This window comes from Sturnira hondurensis, unplaced genomic scaffold, assembly GCF_014824575.4.
Source record: "Sturnira hondurensis isolate 20B ecotype Veracruz unplaced genomic scaffold, ASM1482457v3 Scaffold0021795, whole genome shotgun sequence".
Taxonomy (NCBI): Eukaryota; Metazoa; Chordata; class Mammalia; order Chiroptera; family Phyllostomidae; genus Sturnira; species Sturnira hondurensis.
Genome location: NW_028094426.1, coordinates 7,703,085 through 7,716,103, shown reverse-complemented (window position 1 = coordinate 7,716,103; position 13,019 = coordinate 7,703,085). Strand labels below are relative to the sequence as shown.

At 37.5% G+C, this 13,019-nt stretch overlaps 1 protein-coding gene across 2 annotated transcripts in view; it reads left to right on the top strand.

The window, feature by feature from the left end:
- Positions 1-11,489, top strand: part of PIK3C2G (phosphatidylinositol-4-phosphate 3-kinase catalytic subunit type 2 gamma) — a 268,609-nt gene extending 257,120 nt beyond the window's left edge. For both annotated transcript variants that reach the window (XM_037033809.1, XM_037033810.1), the window contains 2 exons: positions 2,344-2,469; positions 10,400-11,489. In XM_037033809.1, coding sequence (XP_036889704.1) covers positions 2,344-2,469; positions 10,400-10,552 — 279 coding nt within the window. In that variant the 3' untranslated portion in view covers positions 10,553-11,489. The remainder of the gene's footprint in view (positions 1-2,343; positions 2,470-10,399) is intronic.
- Positions 11,490-13,019: the final 1,530 nt, after the last annotated feature.

Sequence of the window (13,019 nt, the reverse complement as noted above, 5' to 3'; positions counted from 1 at the left end):
AAGGGTTTCTAGTCTATCCTACAATGTGAGATAGTTTTACTTAATTTCGAAACAGTTCATATTGGGCTTTGTTTTTATACCAACATGTTACTGTTTACTTTTATTTTCTTTGTCTTGTTAAATGAACCATATTTTCAACATACTATCATTCACTGACCAAGAGAACAGAAGTGGCACTGAAAACCGTTTTGTGTGCAATAGAGAAAAAAAGATAGAAAATTGGTATTTTTCATTATTTCCAGGCCTAAAGCAGTACCATTTACAAACCAACATTGTGAACAAAGACGTACTGATATACATACACACATTTTAAGTTTTATAATTGAAAATAATAACAAAGCAAATCATCTGTAATATTTCACTCCTCAATAGCAAAAGAAGTCTCTCTACTAGTGAACGCAAAGCACATCCTAAGGCCTTCATTTCCAATCTTTTTAAAAAGCCATGNGAAAATACATAGAGGAAACATAAATGCATATTACCAAGTGAAAGAAGCCAATCTGAAATGGCTACTATCAACTGTAAGGTCCCAATTAGATGATCTTTTGGAAAAGGTGAAACTGTGGAGAGTAAAAAGATCAGTGGTTCGCAAGGGTTGTGGCAGAGGTTGGGGAAGGAGAAATAAATAGACATGGCCCAGAAAAACTTTAGGGCAGTGAAAATACTTTGTATGAAATAATGATGAATAAACATTACCACAAACTGTCCAAACACATACAACACCAAGCGTGAACAGTAATGTAAACTACTGACTTTAGGTGACGACACATCAATGTGGGTTCATCACACATTGTAACGAATTTCACACTCTATCAAGGGATGTTGTTAACGGGGGAGTTTATGCACGTGTCTGGGCAGGGGTATATGAGAAATCTCTATACCTTCCCTAAAGTTATTCTGTGAACATAGAACTTTTCTAAAAAGTCAAGGTGAAAAAAGACTCAAATAAATGAAAGAATGAAGAAAAGATCTTCAGATAGAAGCATTATCACAGAAAGTATACAATTAGGTGTATGTAAAGAAATACAGTGTAGAACATTTAAAATACAAAAATAACAAATTGTTCATTTTAGTTATACTTTGAATAACTGATAGCTATGCAAATATTATAAATATGTTTTATGGACTTTATACATATGAAAAATAAAACAATTGGCAACAATAGTACCAANACCCTGCTCCCTGCCTCCGCACAAAGGTTCCCATGAAGCACTTCTTCATGGGAACATCGGTATATTACTTTCAACATAGATTTAGTGTCCACTCCCTACCAAATACCGTGTTAGAGACAGGATGTCGGCAGAAAAAGAAAGAAAAAAAGATGCTATAAAAGGAAGATATGGCTGTGAAAGAAAAGAAAAGAATGAGATAAAAGAAAGCCCAATTTCGAGTGGGGATTTTAAATTTTTCATTGGAGATTTAGAAACATTGGAAGTTTAGGAGAAAGGAACTGAGTGTGGGGGAGGGTTAGTAGGGTAACCAGTAACCAAAGGGGCAATGGGCAAAGGAGAAGTGGGGGAGGGAGGCATGGAAAAGAATTTCTAATCTCATAAGGAAAATAACACACATAGAACTATTTTTTAAATGTAGAAAATGATAAATATTTTAACAGAAAATCTAGAAAATATATAACCCAAAATTAGTATAAGCAACAGAATAAAGTTTATAGGACTTCATACTATCTTCTGGGCAAAGTAAAAACATCAGCCAGAGTTTTGGGAGAAAGTAGCATTGTTGCTTGACTTCAGTGAATGAGAAAATAAGAAATGAATAAGAAAGCTCTTATTCGTGAATAAGAAAGCTCTCTGACTCAGGAAACTTCTCATTGCTTAGAGTGTTAACTCTGTATCTCCAAGCCTTATGACTCTTCAGGTAAAGTGTAAAGTCACTCTTAATTAAATTTTGACTTTAAAAAAATGTAATATTATATAGTATACATATGCATATTATTGAATGGTACATCTTATTTTACATGTCAAACTTAAATATTTTTTAAGTGGTACACTATCCAGAGTCACTTAATTATTGTCTCTGCTTATGGCTTGTATTCAGCTCTTGAGCATTTCTGTCAAAAACGCTATTTTAGTTTTGACTATAAAAAATAAATTAACTTAATGGGCTTTCAAATATCATTCTCTTACACAACAATTTTATTCTATTTAATTGCACTTGAATTGTTTCTGCACAATGATGTATTTCTTTTTTATTGTTTTCTTGTTTTCTGATCATCAGAGTGGTGGTAATAAATCTTGATCCTGCCTTTGGTCTAGATGTTTAGTAGCTACATATTTGTTTTCTTTGGTAGCAACATACATTCATATTTATGATCCTTTTCCTTTACAGCATCTCCCAGATGGCTCCATGCCCAGTGCACATGTTGAGTTTTATCTTTTACCACATCCCAGTGAAGTCCGTAGGAGGAAAACAAAATCTGTTTCAAAATGTACTGACCCCACATACAATGAAATTGTAAGTATGATTCATCTCTTGTTCAGTCGCTTTGTATTTTTCTTACCATTTTTCAGCCTAACAACCAAATATGGAAAATTTGCAGTAACTGGCAGCATTTTTCCATAAACAGTAGACATTTCCCCAAAATAGCCACTGTGTGCCAATCACTATTCTAGATGCTATGGGAACTGGAAAATACAGATACTGCCTTCAAAGTGTTCATGAACCAATTTTCAAACTGTGGCTAGCCTCCAGTAAGAGCCTAAGACTATATAGCATTTACTTCACGTACTAATATTATCACTGACTTCATCTTATTTTTTCTAACCTTACTTTCCTTTACCTGGTTTTCCTGGCCTAACAGTCTTATCTAAGTCTAACCTGTATAGAAAAATACATTTCACAAAATCACATTTGAAAAACCTAAAGTATAAAACACAAATTAAATTACAGTTAACTTATATGAGATGCAGCCATTTCATCTGTATTATACAATTTGAACATGTAAACCCCTACTTCTATCTGAGGCACATCCTACATTTATTCTCAATTCCTTCTTTTCTGTCTTTCTGTACCTTGCTCAGTTGACTACTAGCTCTTCTTAAGGTTATCTCATCCACTGAATCCTTGACTCAGAAATCTTAAAAAAAAAAAAAAAAACGACTCCTCAACTCAATGTTTCTAAAGCATTCCATTTTTCTTTCCTTCCTTGTCATCTCCAAACTTTTACAGAATTAACATTTCCTGCACTCACTTCATCACTTCCTCTTCACACTTCAATCCTTTGCAGTGTGGATTCTGACTTTAACTGATGGAGCTTTATTCAAGTGGTACCTACAGACAATTGCTGAATCCCATGAGCCCTCGGGTTCTACTCTCCTGAAGTTACTTGGCAACACTGTTGACTTTGCCCTTTTTCTGGCCACCTCCCTTTGTTTCTTGAGTCCAACCTTTTCTTTTTTTTTTTTTTTAAGATTTTATTTATTTATTTATCTTTAGAGGGTAAGGAGAGAGGGAGAGAAACATCCATGTATGGTTGCCTTTTGTGCGTCCCCTGCTGGGAGTTGGCCTACAGGGAACTGGACTACAACCCAGGCATGTGCCCTGACTGGGAATCGAACCGTGATCCTCTGGTTCACAGGCCCGTGCTCAATCCCCAACCTTTTCTTAATTCCTTTCTGTTCTCTCTACCCACTTCCTCATCTTTTATTTACATTCTTCCTCCTAAAATAGTGTTGTTTATTGTCGTTCTGCCATCTGTTTACCCTTATCTCTTCCTGATATTTATTCTCTCAGATTATCTTGTGTTCCACACATTTTCATTTATCACCTATATTTAGTTTGTACCCAAATCTCTTCCTCAAGTCCTGGCTTCCCTCCTAGCCCTTTGACCGCACTCTGTCTCCTCACTGAAGAGCTCATTTGGGTGTCTCCTGGGTACTTTTAAACCTGGCTCTCCTCCTCTGTTAACCATCCCAAATAATAACTTCTAATGCCATCTCCCCGTGTTTCGGTCACATGTCCAGATAGTCGCCATGTTTGATTGGTTCTCCCTGTGTGGCTTCCTGCCTCTTAAATCAACCGCCTCCTCTTGGTTCTACTACCTTTCTTCGTTTGAGGTTCTTTCAAAACCTAGTTATATTTATTAGTCTTCTGTTAAAATTGTTAAAGTCCCTCACTGCCTAAATGTCAGAACCCTAAACATGACATTCATAGCCTTTAAAACTTGTCTCATTAGTTTTCTTAAATTGCCTCTTGGAGCACAGCTTTAAGAAAATGTTTGGGGATAATTATAGAATCACATGTAGCTGGAAGAAAAAATTCAAAGAATTTTTTGAATTCTTTTACAGAAAGAATTCAAATACCCTTCAACCACTTTCCCCCAAATGGTAACACCTTTCATGACCACAGTTCAGTATCGCAACCAGGAAGTTGATGTTAATGCAGTCCACTGACCTTATTCAGATTTAACCAGTTTCACATGTGCTCTTGTATATGCGTGTATGCATGTGTTTAGGTGTATGCATTTTCATCACATGTACAGATTTTTTGGGACACCAGCACAGTCTTTACTGAAAAGTCTTTGCTCATTTTTAATTGGATAGTTTGCACTTTACTGTTAAGTTTTGAGAGTTCTTTATATATATTCTAGGTATTAGTCCTTCATCAGATATTCAGTTTGCAAATATTTTCCCCCATTCTGTAGCTGGGTTTTTTCATGTTTTTCTTAAGGCTTTTCACAGAGTAAAAGTTTTCATTTTGATGAAGGTCCAGTTTATCAATTTTCTTTTTATAGATTGTGCATTTGGTAGCAAGCCTAAGAACTCCTCACCTAGCACTAATCTACAGATTTCTCCTATATATTTTCTTAATATTTTATAGTTTAAATTTTACATTAAGTGCTTGAGTTATTCATTATTCATTTNCCATTCTGTAGCTGGGTTTTTTCATGTTTTTCTTAAGGCTTTTCACAGAGTAAAAGTTTTCATTTTGATGAAGGTCCAGTTTATCAATTTTCTTTTTATAGATTGTGCATTTGGTAGCAAGCCTAAGAACTCCTCACCTAGCACTAATCTACAGATTTCTCCTATATATTTTCTTAATATTTTATAGTTTAAATTTTACATTAAGTGCTTTTCAAGTTAACTTTTAAAATAAAGTATGAGGTTTGGGATAAACCTCATACTTTATTTTAAAAGTTAGGGTTAGGGCTTGCTTTTAGTCTATGAATGCCAAATTCTAGCACCCTTTGCTGGGAAGGCAATTCTTTATTGAACGTCTTTTGCACCTTTGTCAATAACTGAAAGTTCATGCCCATTTACTGTCCTATACTTAGCCATATTCTCAAGTCACATCAGACAGCTTGCCATTGTCTGAATGGTCCCAAAGACGTCAGTGATGACGTCACAGGCAGCATTCAGCCTCTCAGTTCTTCGCTGCTGACTGCGAGGCTCACTTCACAGGTGGACGCGATGAACCGCTCTGTCCTCCTGGACTCTTATACCATGCTTAGCATCTTCCACTTAGTCCTTAGTCATATGCATTTTTTCCAATAGTATGTTATAAACATTTTGGGGACATGGGAGACCTTTCTTTCCAAGAAACTCCAGTTCCTTTCCTCCTGCCTCTCCCTACCTGATTCCCTTTGGTTTTTCATATTTAAATGTTTTAATTGATTTAATTGATTGGACAAGCAAATGTCTTATACTTCTTGGTATCTTTAAAATCTAGTTACTTCTATAAAGACTTGTGAAATTGAATATTTGGGGTAATTTTATAAGTAATACTTTGTGTTTGTGTATAAAACATGAAATCATAACCATGTATATGTGTGTAAGTATATTCATGTATATATGTATATAGAGAAAGAGGGGGAGATTAATACTTCTTCAGTTTAATAGGGAAAGGAGTTTTGGCATTTTATTATTTGTCATCATGTCAACAGCTGAGATATACAACTCCCAACAATATCAGGAGTTTCTGTACATTCTGAGTGTAAGACCCCCTTCTCCAATACCAATAACCTTCTCAGATTCAGTGGTGTTGTTCAGCATTTCATGAGCAAAAACCATTAATAAGTCAGGAGACTTTGAATAAGGTTTAATTAGCTTTATGTAATTTTAAAAGTAGTAATAAATTTACAGGCATGGAGATTCTGTGCTTGTTATGTCTGTAACTTTTCCGAGGGCTTGTAATAATGTTGGGCCTGCCTATGTGCATGGTGTGCTGACTAAAAATCACTGCAGTAATTTCTCCATTAGTCTATACTTCCACCATAAATATACCCCATTTATATTTGAGCACATGTAAAATTGTTTTAAAGAGTGTATTCTGGACAGCAAACTCCAACTTACCCACAGTCCAAATTTTCAGAAATATGAATTAACATGTGGATAAGTAACTATTTTGATAGTAATGATCATCATATAAGCAAGTTTGGCAGGAAAACTGATTCAATTTAGAAAGCCATGAGGGGGAAAAAGGGCTATAATATTTTTATTTTTCCCAATATGCTCCGTGTCTCTATTAATACAGCAAAAATATTTATATTGAGAAATGCAAAAAAGTACTGCCCACCAGTTTTGACTCTGGTTTTACTTGATCTTGACCTCAGCTGTGATGTAAGCCCTCAATTCTCTGCCAGACCTCTCAGCCATTTCTATGTACCCTCAGTGACACTTTATATGTTTCTAGGGAGCACAGTGAATTAGCACATGGCATCTACCTTGTTTTGAACTTCTCCCCTGCTTTGCCTCCTGAGGATCATTACATGGGCCACTCACCATGGCTGGGATTTCTCAGCTGCCAAAGCCTTGCATTGCTCTGGGAAGTGGGAGAGGATGGCCTCACTCTCCTTTTCATATAAATCTCTTAGAGGAATACAAAGGGGTAATTACATTGCATCACCAATGTCTTACAAGGTTCTTCATGAAAATAGTTCTTTCCATTTTTATTCGTGGACCTCTCCCTCCCTAAAACCCAGACCTGAGAGAGGCTGGGTCAGGGACATTGCCAAGTGCCCCTTTGGTATCCACCCTTCAGATACTAAAACTTTCATACAGCACCAGGCTTGTCTACTTGACACTCTTAAGCTTTGCCAATAGTCTCCCTGAAAACCCCCGTCATACATGAATCCCAGTGGTAGACAAGGCTGGGTTCAAGGTGGGGCAGGGCTGGCAGTAGGAACGCTCGGAACTGCACTGCAGCCTTTCAGAAGCAGAGCCAGGGTTCTGGCTCCAAAACCTTTGCTCTTTCCACGCCACTACCTTCAACATCTGGTTAAAACCCATCACTTTTTTAAAGGATTCGAAAGACATACAGATTCTATCTTATAATAAAATTATCTTAGTATAGTCAATGTATGTTTTGCTCTGAATTCCTTTCTTAGATACTATCCTATTGTAAAGCAAAAAGGGGAATTAGAAAGAACATAAACTTTCTGTGTTTTACCTACCTTAAAATATTTGCCAGAATGTGCACAAATATCTAGCATAACTAGGTATATGATACACTCAGTAAACCATAGTTACTGTTATCCCCATGGTCTGCTCATTTGCTATTCAGAACAGGAAAATTCTGCTTGTAGACAGACACTGAGACCCTGAGGTCAAACAATTCAGATTCCAAAGTGAGTGATTACAAAGCCCACAATGACCCAGCTCAAACTCGGTTTTATTATCCCTCCCTCTCTGCAGAACAAAGTTCCGTTCTCAATGGTTTTGAACTCTCCCTTTCATTATCCCACCTCCTCACTCCTCTCCCCACCAGCACTAGGCACACTCAGTCTCCACAGTATCATTCTCCCATTGCAATCATAAAATACACTTTAGAACTATTTACTTGACCCTGGTGTCAAATATGACACAGTGAGTATTTGTATATGTCAGTAGGTATTAACTACTTGAAACAATATTTTTCTGCTTGATGTAACAATTTCAAACCCACAAATCCAACATTTGTCAGGCGGTAATGAAGACTCGGCTCACACCTGCGGGTGAAAAGTTCCATAGAGTGAAATCAAAAGAGCTGTGCAGTTTTGGCCTGTGTATTGAAGGTCAGACACAGATGAAAGAATTTGGTGAAAAGTCCCAAAGAATATTATCATTTGTGTATTTCTCTAGCATTGCCCACTAATCATTCATTGCACAGTAAGAAAAAAATGCCTATTTTTTAAATAATGTTGTGGGTGCAGTTAAAATGAACAGATATATGTCATCTGCACTGTCAATGATTGCATGCTTATAAAACAAACCACTTTGTAAAGAAGTATGCATAATGAAGCATAAGGCGGAAAATCCATAAAGTGATATAAACTTCAGAGTTCAAATGTTTGTATTTTAACCAAGAAGGCAATTAATTTCTAAAGTCACTTCTTGAAAACATCGATTTACCAAATACCTAGGAGATTCTAGTCTATCTTAAAGTGTTGTCTTTAGTCTCCAGTCAACTAATCCTAAATTCCAAGAAACACTGTTCTTTTTTGTGTGTTTAATGGATCTTCTTCAGCTATAATTTATTAGTGTTTAATGTGTACCAGGCTTTGTGGTAAGGCTTGTATTCGTTATCTCATTTATTCTTCCCCACAATGTTAAAAGATAAATATTATAATCACCATTATGCAAATAAGAGAACATATAATTGACAACAGATTCATGTAAATATTAATAATGGATATGTTTATTTTAAAGTTACATCTTTAAGGCCTATTAATAGGATTCACAAAGTTAATCCAGACTTCCCAAGGACCTAAAGCATAGAGTTGTTCCACTGTTTGACTTCACATACAGTGACACTTTGAAGACCCCTTGGCCCATTTCTCTATAAAAGAGACGGATTTATCTGCTGAAAGTGTTGTTCAAGGGAAATGGGCAACTATTTAGACAGTTCAAAACGGCCACTAAGCAGAAAGGAAAAAGAGTTTACTTTGAAGTCCTGGAAAGGTAAGAACCCAGGAGGAGAGAATGGTTCAGAGGGTCCACGCTGGGCATCCACTGCCGATAAAGAGCATGAATTACAGTGGAAGGGTTTTGAGATTTTTAAGGCAGCCCTTCAGTTCCCTTATTATCCCCAGGGAGCTCAGTGGATGAGGTGGGATTACTTGAAAGAGCAGCCCTAGGAAGCCGGAAAGACAATTTCCTGTCCCGAGGAGGAGTAAGACTCTAAAAAAGGAAGTGGCCAGGGGCTGTCGCATGAAGCAGGGTAGGCGGGGTTAACACACTCTGTATTGGATCTCACATCCTTGATGGAATTCTGTCCTGGACCAGTGAGTCGTTCAGAGCAGCTAACAGACTTTGAACAGAATTTCACTGATAAATTCATGGCTCATAAATGACAGGCGAGTCCCAGTATCCTGGACCAGAAACCACATCCACACACACGAGGGAAGCCACGCAGTCACTCCAGTGACTTGCCCCTCAGTTGTTTTCTCTGCTGCTTTCTTGCATGTAGAGGGAATGCTTTTTTTCTCTCTTGTAGCTTGTTATACAAAGCAAGCACGTTTGAAGCAGCATGTGAAACTGCTTTTCTAAATGTGTTGAAGGGGTTTCCCTGAGTAGCACGTTGGGTTTGCACACAGCTCCCCCCTCCCTTCACGATGCGTAACTAGCTCCTTGAGAGCATTACGCTTTCGGTCTCTTTACCGCCACAGGCAGCCCGGGTACTCTCTGTGACTTGACTTACTTCCTGGATATTCTGAAACACAATTAAACAGATCCCTTCAATAGTTATAGGACTATAACTATTTTAAGCGAAAAAGAGCAAGACACAAAACTGTATATGCAGCTTAATTACAACTTCGATTCATAAAATTAGATTATTTATAGACAAGGAACATGACAACGTTCTGTAATTATCTCCCTATGGCAGGAGCATAAATATTTGCCTTCTCTTTTTGTTCTTTTTTGTTTTGTTGGCATTTTAATTAATGAGCATGTATTTTCATAATTAGAAATAAAGCAATTTTAAGTAAATTAAAGTAACCACAGAGTGACTTCTTCACATGGAGAAACAAATATTGCTGTACTGCATTAAAATAGCACAGGGAAGTCATGGAAACTGGTCTGCTTCCCACATTAGCCTTCACCAAAGAAAGATAGTGTTCAAGTTCCGTGCCGCACCGAAAATTCAAGGACAGTTAAAAGGTGAAGTGTATTTAAAGTTCTTCCTACAGCATGATTTGCCATCTTATTAAATGTGGGATGGACAATTATTAATGAAATCAGAGTGTGTTCTAAGCTTCTTATGAAAATATTCTTTCACTAAGCTTCATTATTGTAGCAGAATCTTTAGCTTTTTAGAATTAGAGTTGGAAATGAAGGATTCTACCAACATTGACCCATCCATTCCAAAATACAAGATATTAGCAGCTAAATATTTCTATTAAAAACAATATTTTCAATGGTGCATTTAGCATATCTGATTTGTATTTTCATTATTCCTTCCCTTTCAGGTGGTATATGATGAAGTCACAGAGCTCCAAGGACATGTCTTAATGCTAATTGTGAAGAGCAAAACCACGTTTGTGGGAGCAATTAACATCCAACTTTGTAGCGTCCCACTCAATGAGGAAAAATGGTACCCACTAGGAAACAGTATAATTTGACCACTGCTGCGAAAATGTGCATTGTTCATTAACTGCTTGTGTTTTTTTCACTTCTGGCCATCTCTATCACAAGCAGGACATTTTTGTTGTGAAAGATAGTGTAGTATATTAAGGACACAAGAAAAAGAAACCAGAATCAACCTTCTATAATCTATTAGTCTCTACCAGGGTTTCACTCTTTTTAATCCTTTCTCCTTAAATGGAATGCCATTGGTACAAAATTCAATATGTAAAGTAATACAGGACCTTTAATTTAAAGCATCTTTTAAGCCAAACATAAGTTCACACTTTGTTTTAATCATGTGCCTAGTTAAAAGCAATACTTTTAATGTATTTTCTAAGAAACAGGAAAATAAATCAATCTCATTTATTTAAGACATGATTATATCTGCAATAGATTTTTTTAAAATTTGAATTATTTCTGCTTCTTTTACCTGGGGAGACAGATCAGATAAAACATTGCTACAACCAATGTCCAAGATGTTATGCCTATGTTGTCTTCGAGGATTTTTATAGTTTCAAGTCTTGCATTTAAGTCTTTAATCCATTTAGAATTTATTCTTGTGTTTGGTGTGACAAGGTGGTTGGTGTAGTTTCCTTTTTCTGCATGTATCTGTCCAGTTTCCCAACACCATTTATTGAATAAACTCTCTTTAGCCCACTGTATGTGCTTGCTTCCTCTGTCAAATACTGACTGTAAAGGTGTGGGCTTTTTCAGGGCTCTCCATTCCGTTTCATTATCTGTACGGCTGTTTTCATGCCAGTGCCATGTTGTTTGCATTACTATGGACTTACAGTATAGTTGGATATCAGGTAGCGTGATCCCTCCAACTTTGTTCTTCCTTCTCAAGATCATTGTTGCTATTCAGGGCCTTTTGAGGTTCTATGTAAATTTTTGAAATATTTGTTCTAGTTCTGTGAAATACATCATTGGTGTCTTGATAGGAATTGCATTGAATCTATAGATTTCTGTGGGTAGTATGGATATTTTAATGATGTTAATTCTGCCTATTTGTGAACATGATAAAACTTACTTATATCTTCTTCAATTACTTTCTTCAGTGTCTTATAATTTCCAATACAAGTATTTTGTATCCTTGGTTAAATTGACTCCGAGGTATTTTATTATGATGATGCTATTGTAAAAGGTATCATTTTCTTAGTTTCCCTTTCTGAGAGGTCATTTTTTGATGTATATAAATGCAACCGATTTCTGGGTATCTACTTTGTACCTTACTACTTTACTGAATTCGAGATCAGTTCCAGTAGTTTTTTGGTAAAATCTTTAGGCTTCTCTATATACAGTATCATGTCATTTTCATGCTTGTCTGCCAATTGAAATCACATGTATGTAGTTGAACAGGTAGAATCCTGGATGCAGACTGTGGCTTTATGTGTCTCAGTGGAGAGGACCCTTGAGGTCCCTATTTGTTGGCGCCCACTTTAGCAGCTGCTCAGCCTCCCTCATCCATGCAGACCGAGATTGGTGGGTTCTACCCCCTCTCCTTGGATGTTAGTGTTGTTACCACTTCCCAGCTGTTTCATCAGTGCTCTGATAGGGAGTCGGGAAAGCACATCTGTGGGAAATTGTGCAAGAATTTCTGTGGGGGAGCCCCCTAGGGTGAGCACTGCCCGGTGAAGGGGAGCACCTGTGAGACACCCACAGGTCCTGCACACTGTCCTCCCAGAGGAGGCGCCTTTCCCTTTTCTCTGCTGGGGTCTGCTGGGGCTTCTGCTTCCTCCCTCTGTGCCCAGGGCTGGTTGCTCTAGGACAGGAGCCTGCCAGACAGATGGGGACAGTGCTCTCTCCCAACTGTTGACAGTGCGTGGGGCCGCACAGGGCAGATCAGGAATCTCTGACAGGTAGTGGCGTGAGCACTGCCTCTTCGCTGCAAGTGCACCTGCCTGTCCCTTGTCCCTTTGGAAAACACAGACCCTCGAGAGTGTGCTGTGCCACAGGGATGTTGAAACTTTCCTTGGCCTTGGGTTGCGAGGAACACTTTCCAGCTTGTGGTTTGTCTTTTCAGATTTCTGCATTTCTCTTTTTTGTTTTGTTTTGGGCACAGAATGAGCCAGCTGTTTTCTGACGAGCCTGTGGTTCTGGGGCACACTTAGCACAGCAGCCTCAGCCCAGAGATTGTGCCTGCGCTCGCTGAAAGGGCTTTTGTAGACATCTGATCTCTAATGTCTCTGGGATTTCCTTTCCAAATAACAAAAATGCTATTTCAGATATAAACAAACACGCGTACGTGGGCAGACACAAAATCATGAGGGTACGTCATGCTCAGGAATGGCACACTTTACCATATAAACAGTAACTTTTACTTATAATTTAAAATAAATCACACCCTGGAGAAATGAAGGATAAAAAGAGAAAAAGGAAAAGATAAACCTCCTGAAACCCCTCAAATAATAGGAACAAAATAAAAAAAAACTGAATCACTCCATGGAGAAAAAAAACATAGCA